Here is a 19305-nt window from a genome sequence, read left to right on the forward strand (position 1 = left end):
ATACCAATCTTGGAAAAGGAATTGCTGGGTGAGATTTTTGTTTTCATTTTGTTGGCTATGGTTGCTAAATTGGCTTCCAAAAAGTCCCTCCTACAATCTGCCAGTTCCCTCATGTGTGATCAATTTTGTAAACGTCCGATAATGCGATAAGTGAAGATACTCTCATTTAAGTTTGCCCTTCCCTGATTGGACGAGTCAGGGAATCTGGTATGTTTTTGAGTAGCATTTCCTCTGTAAATTGCCTACTGGTGTTCTTGCTTGTCGTCTTTTCCTTATTAATCCGTGGACAATTTCATAATTACAGGAATTAGATTTAAATTCAAAATGTGTCACACTCTTCCCCTGGTTTGCCTTTTTTATTATTATTATTATTTTTTAATTTATTTATGGCTGTGTTGGGACTTCGTTTCTGTGCGAGGGTTTTCTCTAGTTGCGGCGAGCAGGGGCCACTCTTCATCGCGGTGCGTGGGCCTCTCACTGTCGCGGCCTCTTTTGTTGCGGAGCACAGGCTCCAGACGCGCAGGCTCAGTAGCTGTGGCGCACGGGCTTAGTTGCTCCGCGGCATGTGGGATCTTCCCAGACCAGGGCTCGAACCCGTGTCCCCTGCATTGGCAGGCAGATTCTCAACCACTACGCCACCAGGGAAGCCCTGGTTTGCCTTTTAATGTTTAAATACATTTTAAATTTGTATGTCTTCAAGTTTATCATTCTTTTCCTTTAGTGTCTTCAGGTTTATTGTGATACTTTAGACCATAAAAACATTCATCGACTCCCCAGTACATTTTTTTTTCTTTTTTAGATTTTAACATTTGATCCATCTGGATTTTATTTTGGTGTTAAACAGTAAGGGAGGGATCCAACTTCCATTTTTCCAAATGGCCGGCCAGTCGTCCTTAACGCCATTCGATTGAGAAAGACTGAAAACCCTTTCCAGGGGTTTGAAGTGGTCGCTCCACCAGCACGCTCACTCGCGCATCTGCCCGGGCCCGCTATCCAGGAGCCCGGCGCCGCCAGGTTTCCGGTGCCCATCGGTCCAGCCCGACCCAGTCGGAGGGGGCGAATAGCAGGGGCGAACAGCAGGGGCTGGGGCGGATACTCCTATCCTGCTGAGAACGGATCCCTCTCCTACCCGCCAAGGACCCACCACTAACATCTCCCTCCCCCATGCGCCGAGGACGGATCCCCGGATACCCCCACCTCGATCTCCCCTCTTAGCCTCCGAGGACGACTTCCCTAACCTCCGCCTCCTCCCTTCCAGCTTCTGCCCGCACCCCTTTTACCCGACCCCCCTACCCTCCAACCCAGTCTCTCCTCCCGGGTGGTCCCAAGGATGGGACGAGACTTTCCGCGAGTGTAATTTAAATAAAAGGCGTGTGCTCTGGCTGTATTTGCATAGAGGCGGGGCCTCTGGCGCTGAGAGGCCGGAACACCCAATCAGGTGGAACCCCGGGACCTCTACCTCGCTCCAAACGACCCTGGGGGCGAAATCCGCCCGGAGACTTAATTTGCATGGGGCGGGGCCTGCCTCCTTGAGTGGCCGGGCGCCACTTCCCCTTCCAGTCGGCTTCCGCCCGCTGGCTTCCTCCCGCTGGCTTCCGGCATCCGTGCGGCTTCCGCCCGCCTTCCGTCCGCCTTCCTTCCGTCTTCTGTCCAGCTTCTCTCTGCTTTCGCCGGGCGCCACCCGCGGCCAGGGGACGAATGCTACCAAAACGGCGGCGAGCGGGGGTCGGGACCCCGGACACCGCCCCTTCCTCCGCGGCACGCTTCCCTGGGGTCACTGTCTGCCTGGCTGAGCCACGCATGGGCCGCAACCGCCGGGCCTTCCTCACACGCCTGGCTCTCTCCAAGGGCTTCCGCGTCTTGGACGCCTACAGGTGCGCGGTCGTGGCGAAGCTCGCCGCCAGGCGAGGCCACCTTCCTAGGGCCGACCTTTCTGAGGGGCGCGGGGCGGGTCCGGCGCCCACGGCCTCGCCTCACCGGGGAACGTGGCACGCCCGTATAGGTATCACCATGCCGTCGCGCCCGGTGGGCCGGGAGATGCTGCTGAGTGGCGTGATGGCCTGAACACAGATGCCCGTGCTCGGAACTTTGCAGCTGATCAGCCACATTCACGTATGTTGTTTCCTTACTGCTGAGGATATTGAGATCTGAAACGACTCCCACGCAGCTGACCCCGGAGCGGAGGGGCACCTGAGGTGTTTGGATTCCAAGTTAGCCCTGGCATTTCATGGTCATATAGCCTTCCTGTCAATTTCCTCTTTTGTAAAAGGGTGTTAGCAGTTAGGGTCAGGAGTGTTTCTGTAGGACAAGGAGAGAATGTATGCCGGAGGCTTTATAAAGGGCCATGTGAGTGTAGCGGTGGTTAACAGTCCTTCCTTAGGTGGATTCATCTTGCCCTGTTAGCTAAACTGATTTCTCTCCTCAGGGCTGAGAAAGTGACTTGAGTGAGGCTCAAAGAGTAGAAGAAAACCAAACAAAAACAAAACCACTACAGAAGCAATGCTGAAAGTAAGGGAGGAGGGTTCCCATGGTTTTGAAGTTGAAAGAGCAAGTGAATCAGGGGCCAGTCCCCCTGAAGCTTAGTTAACCATTCCCAGGGGTGCAGCAGACCCACTCAGGAGAGGATGATGACCACAGCCTAGAATGTACTGGGCACTATCTAAGCCGTTTTGCTTATTGGCTCATTTAATCTTTACAGCAACCCTGCAAAGTAGATATGTTATTATCTCTGCTCTGTGGCTGAGGCAGTCAAAGTACAGAGATAAGTGATGTGCCCAAGGGCACATAGCAAGTGTGTGGCAGAGCTGAGGTTCAAACCCAAGCAGTCTGTCTCCAGCACTTCGATGAAGACCCCCTCCTGGTCCTGGCCCCTGTACCCCTGGCCTCTCCTTCCTCTGGGGTTGGGGGGAGAGGGAGACAGACAAGTTAACACAAAAAAGGGTTGGTCTTTTCATCATAGCTAGAGCTGAGAACCACGCACAGCTCTGCGGATGCTGGAGTGGTGGAGATGTTTGTCTGCCAGGAGGAGGGGTTGGGAGGTTTTTCTGAAGAATGAATAGGTGGTCACCAGGCAGAGGGGATAGTAACAGCAAAGGCCTGGAGGCATGGAGTGCAGCAGGAAGAATGGCAGGTCTGGGAAAGGGCTCTGGGCCTCACTTCCTCTTCTTCCCTCCACCCAGCTCAGAGGTGACACACGTCATGATGGAGGGGATCTCAGCAGAGGAGGCCGTCTGCCAGCAGGAGCGCAGGACGGCGGCCCTTCACCCAGGATGCACTCGCCCAGTGCTCTTAGACGTAAGCTGGTTCACGGAGAGCATGGCGGCTGGGCAGCCAGTCCCTGTGGAGTGCCGGCACTGCCTGGAGGTGAGCTGGGTGAAGGATGAGGGTGGGGCCCCAGAGAAGGCCCCAGCGCAGGCCAGAGCTCAGCTGGGACAGGTGACACGGCAGCCGTGCCTCAGTGTCTTTCACATGAGGTGCGCGGTGAGGGCTCAGCCCGGACCACCAAGGGGCCCTGGGAAGCCAGGCCGTTCCCGCTTCTCCTCTCACCATTGGTGCAAACTCTCTTGAGATCCACTTATTTTTGGCATCTTTAGGCCTTTCTTGCTTACCAAGTGGAGAGACTGTGACCCCAAGTGGGGCCAGCAGGAGGCCGTCCTCGGGGTACTGTGAGGTTCATGGCCTCCGCCCACCTCTGTGCTTCCTGGGTGAGCACAGCTGGGGGCTGCAGGTGTGGGCTCAGAGCAGGGCTGCCCGCATTCAAATCCTGACTCTGCCTGTGAGCCATGAGGCCTCGGTGTCCCCGTCTGTGAAGTGGGGGTGACAGGCACCCCAGCCCACTTGCCGGAGGGGGTTCTGGGAGGTGGGGCACATACAGCACGTGCGGTGGCAGCTGGTGCCACTGCTGCCGCTCTGGCCTCTGCAGGGCGACACCGCCTCTGCCCCGTGCCTCTGGCAGTTGTGCCCTCTGAGAGTCGGCCCCGTCTGTCCCGAGAGCCCTAGGTGACCACCCAGGAGAGGCAGGGCTCCGGGGGGCTTCCTTGGCCCCTGCCCACCCTGCAGCCTCGAAGCAGCCTGTATATTGCCCTTCCCCAGGTGGCTGTGTGCGGGAAGGGGCCGCCACGCCCAGCATGGAGGCTGCCCTGTGCCTGCCAGCGGCCCACACCCCTCACGCACCACCACGCCGGCCTCTCGGTGAGCCCTGGGTCCCCTGCCTCCCTGGGATGGGGCCAGGCCCTCCCCTGTCCCAGCCTTGGAGGGACGGGTGGGGTGAGGTACCCCGCCATCCCTGCCCCTCCCCAAGGGCCCCTCCCTGCAGTAGGCTCTGGAGACGCTAGCGAAGGCCGCGGGCTTCGCCGGCAGTGAGTGCCGCCAACTCTCCTTGTGCAGAGCAGCCTCAGCGCTCAAGGCCCTTCCCAGCCCGGTCACAGCCCTGAGCCAGCTGCGTGGCCTGGCCCACTTTGGAGAACGCTCGTGCAGGGTCGTCCAGGTCGGTGCTCCCCGCACTTAGCAGGGCGGGGTGGGGGGAGGTGAGGGGGCCTCAGGGCCTGGCAAGGGCAGGTGGCTTGGTGGCTCAGAGCCCAGCTGTGGCCGGCCACCCTCTTCACTCAGATTCCTCACGTGTGAATGGGGGCCACAGCACCTGCCCTAGGGGGACCGAAGGGGCTCAGCCAAGGGAGCTGCCGGGAGCCCGGCAGGCTGGTAGCTGGCTCCACTTGGACCAGCGCAGACTGTCCCGGATGGTGGAAGAGGACACCTGAGCATGCACACCTCTTTTTACAATGCGAAGTATTTGAGGACCCCAAATGTGAAGTTGTCCTTTTGTACACTTACCACTGAGCAAGTATATCACGATGGAAAAGATACTTTTGAATTCACTTAAGCTTTTTTTTTTTTTGCGGTACGCGGGCCTCTCACTGTTGTGGCCTCTCCCGTTGCGGAGCACAGGTTCCGGACACGCAGGCTCAGCGGCCATGGCTCACGGGCCCAGCCGCTCCGCGGCATTGTGGGATCTTCCTGGACCGGGGCACGAACCCACGTCCCCTGCATCGGCAGGCGGACTCTCAACCACTGTGCCACCAGGGAAGCCCCACCTGAGCTTTTAAATGAAGTCTTGCTGAATTCACCTATGTTTTAAAAGCAGTTGTTTACGTATCCCAGGGCTTGCTATTTATCTGAGAGGTGGCCCACGTTCCCCGCCCTAGGGGCTTGGAGGCTCCCTGGGCACAGTCTTCATTTCCAAGTCCCCCGGGATCCTGCTCCCACAAAGCCCCCCTGCTGGGCCTTGGGCACCCAGGTCTCCTCTTGCCAGTCAGGCCTTGTCTTCTCCCACAGGAGCTGCTGGAACGCGGAGTGTGTGAGGAGGCGGAGAGAGTTCGGCTCTCGGAGAGGTACCAGGCCATGAAGGTACGCAGGGCAGCCCCCGGCAGGGGCACGGAGCTCCACGGTCCTCCCCCAGAGCCACAGCACATGGTTCATGCCATGTCAGGTGGAAAGTGGGGGCAGTGGGTCCCCCCCGGGGTCAGAGAAGGTCTCACTGAGGAACTGGCAGGTCAGCCGACACCCGATATACACGAGGCAGCCAGATGGAGGCGGCCGAGAAGCTTGTTTTGAGCACAGGGAATTTTCTAGATCACTCGGCACCATGTGTTCTTATTTGACTATTGATGGCATATTCTCAAGTATATCACATGCTCTGGCATTTTACACAGAGCATACTGAACAAAACAGAACCTTTTTCCGGGTGCCACGGGGACCGTTAAATCTGTGGGGCTGCTCACCCTCGCAGTGTCTCCACCTTTGTGACCTCACGTACTCATTTTCTTGGTGGCGTCCTGCCTGTGTCCACGACGCACCTTCCCGCTGGTCCCGCCCATTTCTGGTCTGATAACGGAGCTGCCAGAGCTCTTGTGGATGCCTTGGTCGGGCTCCTTAGACACCCTGGTTTTGTGGCTGGAGGTTGTCAGATCAGCGACTGGTCGGGGGGGGGGGCTTCAAAAAGGGAGAGGAACCCTGTGTAAAGGACGGGGGGTGGGGGGCTCAGGGGTGTGGAGGCAACACAGGAATTAGTGGCTGGAGAAGCGCTGGGAGAGGGCACAGTCATCTGCTACCTCCCCCGGGGTACCCCTGAGTCCCAGAAGGCATCCAGGCCAGGAGAGAAGTACGTGAACAGTTAGAAGTTTACTGTTATAAACAGCATGATTAGGTTATTCTCAGCATCTTTCCCATCCAGTTCATGCTCTTGGTTCAGGGGATCTAGGGAAGGATGGCCAGCACAGTCCCAAAAGGGCAGGCTACAGCTGGTCTGCAGGAAGTGGGGCTCAGGGACACGAGTGCCACCCAGCTGTTCTTCCTCCCCTGGGCCTGCTCTTGTGTTTCAGAAGTCCCTGGGGAGGGGCTCTGAGTGGCTGGCCTAGGGCAAGTGCCCACCCCTGTCCAACGAGCTATAGTCAAGGAAGAAACAGGTGAGTTGCTAGCGCCCACCCTGGGTGTGGGATACCCGTGTGAGGGCAGCTGGCCACCCCACGAGAGGTCAGCTCCAGCAGCATAGTTAGTTTCCACTGGCCTGGACATCTCTGCTGACCCGTGGCCAGGCAGTGGCAATTGTCATGTTTGAACCTGGAACAGAGCCCCAGCCAGCCCTAACCTGTTCCTTCCAGATCCTGCTAAAACAACCCCCTGGCTATTAACTGCCCTTTTTGCTGCCTGTTAAAAGGCAGAGCCACAGTAATAAGTCCCAGCTGCTGTTGGGTGGGATGGTATGGTTTTCCCAGTGAATGGACGGACTGTCAGGTCGCCTACTTTGGTGATGTTGGAATCATAGGCTAGAACTGTACAAGTTCTGGGGAGAGACCCTGCTCGAGGAGGGGACCGAGGCCTGGGGAGGGAGCACGTGGGGTCTTTCCCTGCCGTCCCCTGTGAGGGTGGGCTGTGTAGGCCAGGCTCGGGGTTTGAGTCCTGCCTGTGCACTCGCTGTGTGGCCTTGAGCACGTTGCTTAAACTTGAAGAATGTGAGCGGGGATGCCACTTGCCCGGCCAGACGAAGACTTAATGAGGCCACTTGTGTAACGCTGCAGTGGTGCTGTCCTGGGACACGCCTTGCACGGATCAGTGTCGTCATCTGCATCTCGCTGTAAGAGTTTGCTCCTGACCAAGTGTGCTGTGCTCATCCTCAGAACAGCTCTTCACTCAGATCTTTGGGGTCGGGCTAAGGACCGCTGACTGGTGGTACCAGGAGGGGCTGCGGATGCTGGACGACCTCCGAGAGCAGCCCCAGAGCAGAGAGCAGGTGAGCCCTCTGGGAGCGCTGGGCCCTGGGCTTCCCCAAAGCACCTGTGCCTGAAAGCCTCCCACACCATGGAGCCCTTAGCTCTGACGCATGGCATATGCTCGTGGCTGCCTGTGTGGCAGGGAATGGGGTGAGTGTGAAGACGGGCATCTTTATTTGGTGGGCTTCCTGACCCAGTGGAGTCAGGACCCGGTGCAGCCCCTTCTCAGTGAGCGATAATGGTCAGAGTAGCTGCCGTGCCGTTCAGGACCTCCTGGTTAGACTTGGGCCTGGACCAGGCATGTACCCCTTACTCCTGATTCCGTAGAGGGGAGGGCATGTCAGAGCAGCCCGGGCCCTGGGCACACTTGCTTGTGTGCTGCTTGGCGCCTTGGCCCACTGGCTGATGGCGTGGGGACCTGTGCTCAGCGGGGAGAGGCTCAGTGAGGAGCCTGCTAGTGGGAGGTGGTGCCGAGCGGTGGAGAGACGTGAACTTGAGAGTTTGTCAGGCCTGGGTTTGAGTCCCATCTCTGCCGCTTACTAGGTAGGAGACCGTGGCCCTGAGTCTTGACTTCTCTGAGCCTGAATTACGTTCTCTGTAAAGCATGGGAATCCCGTGAGCTCCTTGGCGTGAGGCCAGCAGGTCGCAGGTGTTGAGCAGACTCTGTGTTCTCTCCGTGTGGCCTGGATCGGGGACCCTGCTGAAGGAGCCCCACAGCCCAGCACTCGTTGCCTCTTTGAACATCTTCCTGGGGGCTGGGGGAGGGGAGGCCAGCTGGGGGTCCTGGGAGAGTCTCCTGGCCGGTCAGCAGGACGTGAGACCACAGAGCCGTGCGTCCGGTGGAGCGTGATGGTGGCATCCGTCGGTTCCGTTCAGTGTTCTCTCCCCGCAGGAGAGGCCCGCAGCGCTTACTGAGCGCGCATCCTGCCCGGGGCCGTTTATTCCCTCACGTAAACCTCTCCTAACTGTGTGTGTGGAAGGCCCAGTGATCCCTCTGACAGGGGAGGAGGTGGACACAGGCTAGAGCGAGGTGGTGTTAAGCGGCAGAGCCATCTTCACATCTCTTTATCACCTCCCGGCCCCGTTTCATGGATGGGAAAACCGAGGCGTTGAAAGCGATAGTCTGTATCTTGATTGTGTCAGCATCAGAATTCTGGTGTGACCTACAGTAGTTCTGCCAGATGTTACCGCTGCGGGGAACTGGGCAGAGGGCACAGGGGACCTCTGTTATTTCCTTCAACTGCATGTGAGCCTACAATTGTTTCAAAATAAGCGTTTGATATTTAAGGGAGAGGAGGGGCTAGTGGGAGACAGCTAGAGAGGGCCGGGCTGGGCAGGTCAGGAGAGCTGTGCTGCCCACAGGACTCCAGCACCACCAGGACCTGAGCACCCGGGTCCTGCGGTCAGATGTGGAGACCCTGCAGCAGGCGGTGGAGGCAGCCGTGGGGCAGGCCCTTCCTGGGGCCACGGTCGCGCTGACCGGCGGCTTCCGGAGGTCAGGGGGCTCCACACGCCCTCCGGCTCAGCTCCAGGCCCTTCCCAGTGAAGGCGTCTGAGGCGGGACCACTGAGGTGGGCCTTCCCTCACTGAAGGGATTCGGGAGAACACGGAGGCTGAGAGTCAGACTGGCCCCCTCAGGGCCACGACGTGGACTTCCTCATCACCCACCCCCAGGAGGGCCGGGAGGCAGGGCTGCTGCCCAGAGTGATGCGCTGCCTGAAGAAGCAGGTGAGGGGCTTCCTGCTCCCCCCGCTGACGGTCCTGCCAGGATCCTGGTTCCTGTCCCAGCCCCACATGGTGGTGCCCGGCCATGCCTGCTCTCCCCCAGGACCTTGTCCTGTACCGCCAGCACCAGCGCAGCCGGCAGGCAGACAACCCCACCCACCTGCACCCGCAGAGCCACACCATGGATGCCTTCGAGGGGACTTCCTGCATTTTCCACCTGCCACAACCCCCAGGGGATGCTGTAGGGGCGCCCAGAGGCCCTGCCCCACCCCGACCACCTGGTGGTCACCCCCATCAGCCAGTTCCCCTCTGCACTACTCGGCTGGACTGGCTCCAAGTAGGGAGTGTGCTGCTGCGGCCACCCTGGGGTCTGGGGTTGGCGGCCCTGCTGATGCAGACACTCTTCCCCAGCGTTTCGAGCGGGAGCTGCGCCGCTTCAGCTGGAAGGAGAGCCGGAAGGCCTCTGGCTGAACAGCCATGGTCTGTTTGATCCGGGGCAGGTGTGTTGCTGGGACGGGAGGCCTGGGTGGGGAAAACGGCTCTCTGCCCGGCCCACAGTCTGCGTCGGCCCCAGGGCCCTCCAACCTGGGACCCACAGGGCCCTCAAGAAGCACCCCACCGCGGGGCTGGGCTCTGCCTGCCCTTCCAGCCTCCTTCCCACACCTGCCTCCGGGAAGCTGCCGCGTGGTGGAGTGGCTCCCAGGCACTCGTGCTTGCACTCTGTTGCAGAAGACGATTCTCCACGTGGCTTCAGAGGAAGACATCTTCAGACTCTTGGGCCTTGAGTACCTTCCCCTCCAGCCGAGAAATGCCTGATCCTATTAGCTGGCCCCCACTTCCACTCTCTGGAAATGGAGGGCGCCATTTGAGCCAGACGCTGTGGGTGTTCTGGTCCCTGAATGTTTCCAGGTGGAAGATGCACTGCTGCCCCAAGTCCTCACCCCTCCCAAGTGGGAGCCCTGTCTGTGTGGACCACCAGCCCCCCACATACACCCAGTTCAAGCTGTCATGAAATGAGCATGTGGAACAAACTAAGCTGTATTTTCTGAACGTGTTGCTGGTGTGGGTGACCGGGGAGCATGGGCATTGGTTCTGCCCAGAGGTCTGCTACGGGGTGCTGGTGAGGGTGGGGGATGTGGACCTAAGACAAATAGACTTCCAGTTATTTCTCCAACAAAAATGGGTTTATTCAGGATCAGCAGAGAATGAGTCTGCAACCATGGCAAGCCATGTGCAAGTCCCCAGCAAAAATGGAAAGGAAAACGCTCTTACAGAGGGGAAAAGGAATTTGGGAAGGCTATAGTAAACAAGAGTCCATGGCTTTTCATTGGCCGAGTCCTCGTCAGGAACGAAGAGGAGATCTTTCTTTCTTTTGGGCTCTGCTACCATCACAGGGCATGAGCCCTCCCCCTTCTGGTCTCCCAACTCTTATTAATGTTTTTACACTTCCCCTTTCGATCAAGATGCATCTCTGAAAGCATCACTAATCTGAGTCAGGCTTTCCAGTTTCAGGGTCTTTTTGTCCCTCAATACAAGGAAGGACGTTTCCTGGGTGTAGTGTCCCACATCAGAGGGAAAGTGGACAGATTGGAGATCTATTGAGGTTATATTTAAGTAACAAGGAGGGGTAGGAGGGACAACTCTTAGGCACTTTTTATCTGAAGTCCGTGTCTTTTACCAAGATCCTAAACGGTAGAGATTATCTGAAGGCTTATGTAATCAAAGGTCTGGTGACAAAATTCCAACAGGCCTAGTCTGAATATCTTTGGAAAGCTGGCTCATCGGATGTCGTCTGCTTCAGTTCAGGGAAGTGTTTACTTTCAGGTCACCAGATGATTTGCAGGTCCAGACAGGGTTTGGTGCTTTCTTTAGGTGTGTCATGTGAGTCCAAGGGTTGTATTCCTTGGAGTTTTGCAGCACAAGGGTTGGTTAGCAGTACCTGATAGCAGCCTTTCCAGCAAGGTTGAAGAGAGTCCTTCTGGAGGTGTCTTTTCCAATAGATGAAACCTGCAGGTTGCAGGGTGTGATGTTTAAGGTCTTCATCTCCCAAGAGTGCACTGTGAAAAGGTTGCTTACCAAAACATGGTTATTTTTAATAGAAGCAGTTAGGCCTTTGCAGTATTAGAGTATCTCTCTTCTTATTGGTTGTGGGTCAAAAGAGGCAGGAGCCGGGCTTCCCTGGTGGCGCAGTGGTTGAGAGTCCACCTGCCGATGCAGAGGACACGGGTTCGTGCCCCGGTCCGGGAGGATCCCACATGTCGCGGAGCGGCTGGGCCTGTGAGCCATGGCCGCTGTGCCTGCGCGTCCGGAGCCTGTGCTCCGCAACGGGAGAGGCCACAGCAGTGAGAGGCCCGCGTACCGCAAAAAAAAAAAAAAAAGAGGCAGGAGCCAAGTGCACTGGGCATCCTGTGACTGCCTCAAAGGGTGTAAAAGTTCCAAAGGGGGTGGGTCTATGATTTAGAAGGACCAACAGCAATGCTTTTGACCAAGGTATTTGGAGGGCCTCTACACGTTTTGCCAGTTGAGTCTTAATAATGCTGTTAGTGTGTTTGACCAAACCAGAGGATAGGGGGTGGTAAGTGCAGTGAAAGTGTAAAACTGGCCAAACAGCACAGACTTTTTGAAGCACCTGGCCAGTGAAATGGGTTCCTCTGTCATCATGAAGTTGAAGCGGAGTTCTCCAGGTAGGGATAATCTTTCCCAAGGCGCTTGAGTCACAGAAGAGGTAGTAACCTATCTGCAAGGGCAAGCTCCAGTCCAGTGTGAAAACATACATACCATGACTAAAACATGCTTACATCCACGAAGTGGAGGAAATTGTATGAAATCCATTCGCCAGATCTCAAATGATCCATCAGGCAATTTGAAACGTCCAGAGCCGTACAATCAGACTTCCCTGGGTTGTACTTCAGACAAGGGGAGCAATGAGTAGGTGCTTTCTGTGGCGTTGCTAGTGTTTCCCCACCAGTACTGACTCATGAAGGCTGTCATTTTGTTAGGCCAGTGGTTTAATGCATGTACAGTGGTGAGGAGTGGGTAGGACTGGGTTGTTACTTGGCCTGAACCAGAGCTTTCTCTTTTTTTATCAAACCAACAGTCGTTGAATTCCCAATCTTGTTTTTCTTTTCCCGAGGCCAGTCTTTGGGCTTCCCGAGCCAGTTTTTCAAGGTATCACTTGAGGAAATATCCCTTTGGACCATGACAGAAGTTTAGCTGCTGTGGTTCCTTTAAAGGCGGAATTCCTTGCAGAAATTTCGGCAAGGTGATTTACCTTAGCTTCCAGAGAGTCCAGTTTAGAATGCCCTGGAATCTTACTAATAACTCAAGGGTGGATAAAAGTGTTGCATCCAATAATTCCTGAACCCGGGGGCCATTTTAAATTTTATTTCTGCTGGAAATAGGGAAGCCACATTGCTTCCACAACATTCCAAAATCATGAGCTACTCCGAAAATGTATCTACTATCGATATAGATATTGGCAGTTCTGTCCTTGGCTGAAGTACAAGCCTGTGTGAGAGCGTATCATTCAGCCTGTTGGGCCAAAGTAGCCGTAGGTAAAGATGCTGCCTCAGCAACATCAAAAGAAGTTGCAGTAACATCCCCAGCACAACATCTGCCATTGTCCCCTTTTAAATAAGAACCATCAGTGAACGTGAGAAGTCAGTGTTACCGACTGAAATTTCCTAGACATCATTATGAGGAGTCAGGAGGTGGTCTGTCAGGGTTAAGCAAGGGTTAAGCAGTTGTGAGGGACTTCCTCAGTGACAGAGGAGAGAAGAGTAGCAGGGTTAAGGTTATTACAACGTAGAAGAGTTATGTGAAGAGCAGCTGACAAAAGGACTCCAAAGGAGGTGAGACGGCTGACTGAGAAATGTTGAGTGTGATGAGAATTCAGGAGGGCTATTGCATGAGGTCCAGAAATGAGTAAAGGAGATCCCACAATGATTTTCTCAGCGGCCTTAACCACAAGGGCAGTGGCCGTGATGGCTCGAGGCGAGAAGGGTATTTCCGTGTTACAGGGTCCAGTTGCTGGCCATAATACCCTATGGGTCGACGGGGGTCTCCTTGCTTTTGGGTGAGTATCCCAAGGGCATTCCCTTCTTTTTCGTATACAAAAAGGGAATCTGATCATTGGGGTGCCTAAGGGCAGGTGGGTTCTTCAAACTCTCCTGTAAGTCCTTAAAATCTGTGTATCTGGTTCTTCCCATAAAATTGGATTGGAGTTGTGCCTCAGTAAAACAGAGGTTTGGCCATGAGAGAGACATTTGGACCTCAATTTTGGCAATAACCAACTGGCCCAAGAAAACCTCACAGTTGGTGCTTAGTTTTGGGTTTAGAGAAACTTAGCACACCAGGAAGTCTGTCTGGAACTAAGTGTAGCCCTTGTTCTGATATCAGATGCCGTAAACAATGAACCTGGGTTTGGGGCGAACTGCCATTTATCCTCACTGCCGTATGTCCCTTTAAGGCTGAAATCGTTAGCAGGTGGATGATGACTTCCAGTGAGGAGGTTTGAGAAAGAGCGAAGAAGCAAATCATCCACATATTGAAGCAAAGTAGAACCTCTAGGGAACTTTGTATCATCCAGATCAGCCTTCAGGAGTTATGAGAAATAAGGACTCTCAGTAAAACCATGAGGTCTTACTGTCCAGGTGAATAGGTTTTCTTCTCAAGTGAAGGCAAAGTTATTTGCTAGGTTCAACCGGAATGTGACAGCATGCACTGCATAAATCAAGTTACAGTAAAGAATTTACCTCCTATGAGAATGACTGTTAGGAACGTAGGAAAGGAGCAACAGGGTGTCAAGGGATAGCTATGTTGTTTATTACTTGGAGGTTCTGGACAAACCTACACCCTTGGCTTTTAGGTTTCCTCATCTGTAAAATGGGAGTATTACAAGGGCTAGTACAAGGGCTAATGAGGCCCTCAACCTTGTAATCTTCAATTACGGGCTTTATGCCTGGGATGGCTTCTTTACTTATACATTGTCAATACTGGGAAGAGATTTTGAGAGATCTGTTTGAATCTCCATGGGAGATATGCTGTGAATTTTGCCAGTGTCAGTGGAGATTTTGCCCATAAAAAGGATGGTAGCTGATTCAATAGGGACAAATGATCTGTGTTTCCAGAATCAGCTCTAGTATCATCAGAGATGGAGCAAATGAAAGATATCAAAGAGTCGTTTAATTCACATTGTTGTTTACTCTGATGACTACTGTCAAATTCTGGAATTATTTCCCCCTTTTGGGAGAAAGAACTTCTGGCCTGATGCTTCTCTAAGAAGTCTCGGCATAATAAATGGATAGAGGTGGAGGAACTAGGAAGAAAAGTGTGTGTATCTCTCAGAGGGCCTAAACAGAGTGGAATAGGTTCAGAGACAGGAGCCTGTTGAGGTTCATTGGAGATCCCCACTATTTGAACTGTTCACTTTGAGGCAGGGGCTGCTTTATAGTAGTGGGGCTGAGCCTTGAGAGTGGCTCCAAGTGTCAATTAGGACTGAAGAGATTCACCCCCAATCTGGAGAAACGTTTCTCTAAGCCGGTTAAGAGGGAAGATTGAGAAGAGCCCCGTTGTTGAGAATTGGGAGGATGGTGGAAAAGCTGGTTAGGAGACTGAAGGTGCCTGAAGCACTTAGATTTGTACAGTCTTTTTTCCGAAGTCTAGGCTCTTTGCAACAATAGCAGAAAGTAGGGCCTAAACTAGGACCTATTTGACCTAAAACAAATAGGAGGGTTTTGGTTTCATTTAGGAGCCTTCATTTGCTGGAGTTGAAGATAAAGGAGTTTAGCTGTCTCCCTTTTAGGTGACTCCTCTAAGAAAGTGAGAGAACTGGTTTTCAAGATTAACTAAATCTGGAGTGGACACAGTTTTTCATTCCATCCTGTTCCTTTTTGCTAGAAGGGAAAGGTCCTGCTTCAGCCGACTAGTAAACATAGAGTTAAAAGCTGCCTGGGTAGAATTAACATCTGAAGGAAGATCAGAATTTTCTTTAAAAACAATCTGAAGTCAGTTGTTAATAGTCACGAACAGATTCATTAGATTACTGTGTGCAAGCCTGCATTTTGTTCCAATCAACAGGCTTTGGAAAAGCTGCAGGAATTGCCCCATGAAGTCGCCTAGCATTGCGTGAGCCTGATCATGTAAGTTAGCAGGGTGGTCTCCCGGTTGTAATTCTAAAGGCCTTTTAGGATTTTCCCAAGTAGCAGTTCTCATCCAATGCTGAGCCTGGCCTTCACCGACAAGCATGTGAACTAGCTGATGTAAGTCAGAGAAACCCGGTTGCTGAGTTTGAATGACTATATTAAATTCCTCAGCAAATCTGTGAGGATCTTCAGTTACTTTGGAAACATCTTTGACTGTGGCTCACAGTTCACCTTTAGTCCAGGGAGTATACGAAATTAAGGGTGTAAGTCTGGATTCTTAGGAGGCTTAATTTTAAAGGAAAGGTTCTGATAAGTTCAGGGGAAAAGCGAGTGGGGAGAGTTTTAGAGAAAAAGGGAAGTTCAGTGAGAGAATTAGTATGGGGAACTGAGGAGCTAGAGCAGGTGTAGGTGGCCCAGAAGAGCAGGAAGTTGGCACTGGAGGCATGGCCTGAGCACAAGGGGCTGAGGGCGGGAGACAGGATGTTGCTGGAGGTGGAGCCCGGGACAAAGCAGCCAAGGAAGAAGAGCCTGAGGCTTTGGGAGCCATTCTATCTTTTTAATGATTTGTTTGCCTCAAAGTCTTATTTTGCAGAAAGTCAGTTTTAGGCTGCTGATAACATTTGGAAGCCTCAAAATACCAATCAAAATACGCATTCCATTCAGTTTTGGAAATTTTAGGGCTCTGATAGTCCAATTCCGTTTTAAGAAAAGTAAGCTCCCCATAATGGCCATCGATATTCTAGATTGCATTTGGTGAGGTGGGTCCATTTAGTTAGAAATTCTTATGAGGAAGAGCTACAGTTTTTAAACATGAAATCAGCCAGACGGACATCCCTGGTGGTCCAGTGGTTAAGACACCACACTTCCACTGCAGGGGGCATGGGTTCGATCCCTGGTTGGGGAGCTAAGATCCCGCAGGCTGCACTGCATGATCAAAAAATAAATTAACAACAAAAAAAAATCAGCCAGAGTCCCTGTAAGGTGGGGGGCGGGGGCTGCCCTCAAAATATTTAGATAATTGGAATCCCATTTTTCAGCAGTTTTTCTCTAGAGTAAGAGGATAATTTTTAAAAAGTCTAAACATTTCAAGCAGCTTACAGCTTAAACAGCTTGCAGCCCAGACAGTTCAAATATCTCTAACAGCCTGCAGGCCTAATACCAGCCAGTTCTAAAGGAATAGGTTGGTCCTAGAGGAGCCAGGCCAAAGGCTTCTCAGCAGAGTTCCAACAGAACAGCCCCTATTCTAAAGGAATGGCCCGAAGGCTGAACTGGCACAGTTCTGATGAAATAGCCTCAGTTCCCAAAGGAATGGGCTGAAGCCTAGCCAGTTCCAGTTGGAACAGTCTGATTTCAAAATCAGATGTGTACTTGAGTACAGAACAAGGCCTTATCCAGAAAGGACAAGACCTTAAAATAGATCCCAGGTAAAGCCTGGAGAGCTTCAAAGAGGGCAGAGGCTCAGATCCAGGAGAAGTACCTTCAAACTCCAGGGTCAGTGAGAAAATCAGAGCAGCAATGGGCTCATGTGGGAACTGCACCTGTTTACTTACAAGCCCATCAGCGGTCTTCTCTGGATCCCTGTACAAGTCACCAAAATGTTGACCTAAAACAAATAGACTGCCAGTTATTTCTCTAGCAAAAGTGGGTTTATTTGGGATCAGCAGAGAATTGCAGTTCAGGGTCTGCAACCACGGTGAGCCACATGCAAGTCCCCACATGGCAAAAGAAGGAGGGGGAAAAGGAAGTTGGGAGGCTGTAATAAACAAAGAGTCCCTGTTTTTTAATTGGCTGAGTAGTTGCCAGGATTGAAAAGACTCTTTCTTCTTCCTGTTGGGCTCTGCTATTGTTGCAGGGTGTGGGAACTCCCTTTCTGATCTCCCAGCTCCATTTAATTGAGGTTTCTGTTTATTAATTTTTTACAGGGGCATCATAGCTCTGTGACCCGTGGCCAGAGGCCTCAGGCTTCTCCCCTGTAGAGCATGGACCTGAATGGGGCTTTGTTTCTGGGGTTGTTGTTATAGAGCCTGAGGTAGTGGGTGGCAAGTGCTTTGCACAGTGCCTGATTCAGCTTCTAGCCTCAGGGCCTCTGAGCTGAGAGGTGGAGGCGGGTCTCTTGCCTGCTCGGAATCTACCTCGGGCTAAAGGGTGTGCTGGGGCATCTGGAGAAAGGGCCCAAGGGTAGGGAGGTGGGAGGAAGAGAACTTTCAACGGCTGACCCACCACCTCCTGCCTGGGTTAGGCCTGTATCTCCCAACCAGGCTTCCTGTCTCAACATTTGCTCCTTTAAGGTCTGTCCTCAAAAGTCTTAGAAACAGGTCACATGGTATCTTTTACTCCTTGCTCAAAGCCCTCCAGTGGATCCCCACCTCTCAGTAAAGCCAAAGTCCTCACAGTGGCCCCTGGGGGCCTCCACCTGTCTTATCTCCGGCACTACCCCTCTCTCAAGCCCCACTGCCCTGTGATGAGCAGGTGTGCTCCTGCCTCACTGCTTTCCTACTTGAACCGTCCTAGACACCCATGAGGCCAGTGGGTGTTTCATCCTCTCACTGAGGGGGGCCGGCCACGTGGTGGTCTTTCATCCTCAAATCCCCTGGCATGCTCCTTGCCATAGGGCCTTTGCCCTTGCTGTACTCTCCACCTGGAAGTGATCTTCCAACTCAAAAGTCTCTTTATCAGGTGAGAACTTCCTTGGCCAATCACCACATAAAAATTATATTTTTTAAATTAACGTGCTGTAAACTTGACACTTTTGGTGTAAAGGTTTATGAGTTTTAACATTTAGACCCATTCACCTCCACCAAAATCAGGACAGACCCTCATCCTGTCCCACTGTGGTCATATGCTCTCCCACTCCAAGCCCACCCATTTGGTTTTTCTGTGTCTCTACAGTTTTGCCTTCTCCAGAATGTCATGTAAGTGGAACCTATTTGTAACCTTTTGAGACTGGCTTCTCTTACTCAACATGCCTTTGAGATTCATCTAAGTTCCTGCTATTCCTCTTTCTTTTTTTTTTTTTTAAGAAGATGTTGGGGGTAGGAGTTTATTAATTATTTATTTTTGCTGTGTTGGGTCTTCGTTTCCGTGTGAGGGCTTTCTCTGGTTGTGGCAAGCGGGGGCCACTCTTCATCGCGGTGCGCAGGCCTCTCACTATCGCGGCCTCTCTTGCTGCGGAGCACAAGCTCCAGACGTGCAGGCTCAGTAGTTGTGGCTCGCGGGTGGGCCTAGTTGCTCCACGGCATGTGGGATCCTCCCAGACCAGGGCTCGAACCCGTGTCCCCTGCATTAGCAGGCAGATTCCCTGCGCCACCAGGGAAGCCCTATTCCTCTTTCTTGTTGCATAATATTCCATACCATGGATAGTCCACAGGTTACACATTCACCTGTTGAACATTTCAGTTGTTTCCAGGTTTTGGTGATTATGATTAGACCACCTGTAGACATGCATATGCAGGTTTTTGTGTGAACAGAGCTTTTCATTTCTCTTGGGTAAATAATAAGACATAGGATCACCAGGTTCGATGATAAGTGTATGTTTAACTTTATAAGAAAGTGCCAAAGTGTTTTCCATAATGGCTGTATCATTTTGCACTAGTGAGGAGAGCCACACGTGTAAGTTAAACATGTACCAGTCGCCAGGTGCTCTGTATCCTTGTCAGCACTTAGTATTTTCAGTATTTAACTGCTCTAGTAGATATGTAACAGTAGCTCATTGTGGTTTTAATTTGCATTCCCCCAGTGTCTACAAATGTCAGCCATCTTTTCACTGGTTTATTTACTGTCTGTATATTCTCTCTGGTGCAGTGTCTGTTCAAATTTTTGCCCATTAAAAAAAAAATTGAATCGTTGGCTTTCTTACTGTTGAATTTTGAAAGTTCTTTCTGTATTCTGTACATAAGTCCTTTGTTAGTTATGTGATTCATAAATATTTTCTCCCAGTGTGTAGATTACCTTTTCATTCTCTTACCAGTGTATTTTTCAAAGCAGATGTTTTAATTTTTGCTAAGTCTACTTTACCAGTTTACCAGCTTTTTTTCTCAGCCATTCAAAATAGCTGTTATGAAGAAATTCAACAAGCTACAAGAAAACTCAGAAGACAGTTCAATGAACTCAAGAATAAAATTAATGAATAAAATTAATGAGGGCTTCCCTGGTGGTGCAGTGGTTGGGAGTCT

At 52.5% G+C, this 19305-nt stretch overlaps 1 protein-coding gene across 1 annotated transcript; it reads left to right on the top strand.

Annotated features, from left to right (window-relative positions):
- Positions 1-1365: 1365 nt before the first annotated feature.
- On the top strand, positions 1366-18967 carry POLM (DNA polymerase mu). Its single transcript, XM_079931632.1, is given in 14 exon segments — positions 1366-1874; positions 2003-2112; positions 3185-3363; positions 4093-4191; positions 4319-4486; positions 5332-5403; positions 7178-7285; positions 8603-8797; positions 8904-8993; positions 9094-9263; positions 9265-9327; positions 9329-9446; positions 9449-9516; positions 9720-18967. Coding segments are annotated over 14 exon segments (1899 nt in total). The 5' UTR covers positions 1366-1698; the 3' UTR covers positions 10003-18967.
- Positions 18968-19305: the final 338 nt, after the last annotated feature.

The sequence above is a fragment of the Stenella coeruleoalba genome, assembly GCF_951394435.1.
Source record: "Stenella coeruleoalba genome assembly, chromosome: 9".
NCBI lineage: Eukaryota > Metazoa > Chordata > Mammalia > Artiodactyla > Delphinidae > Stenella > Stenella coeruleoalba.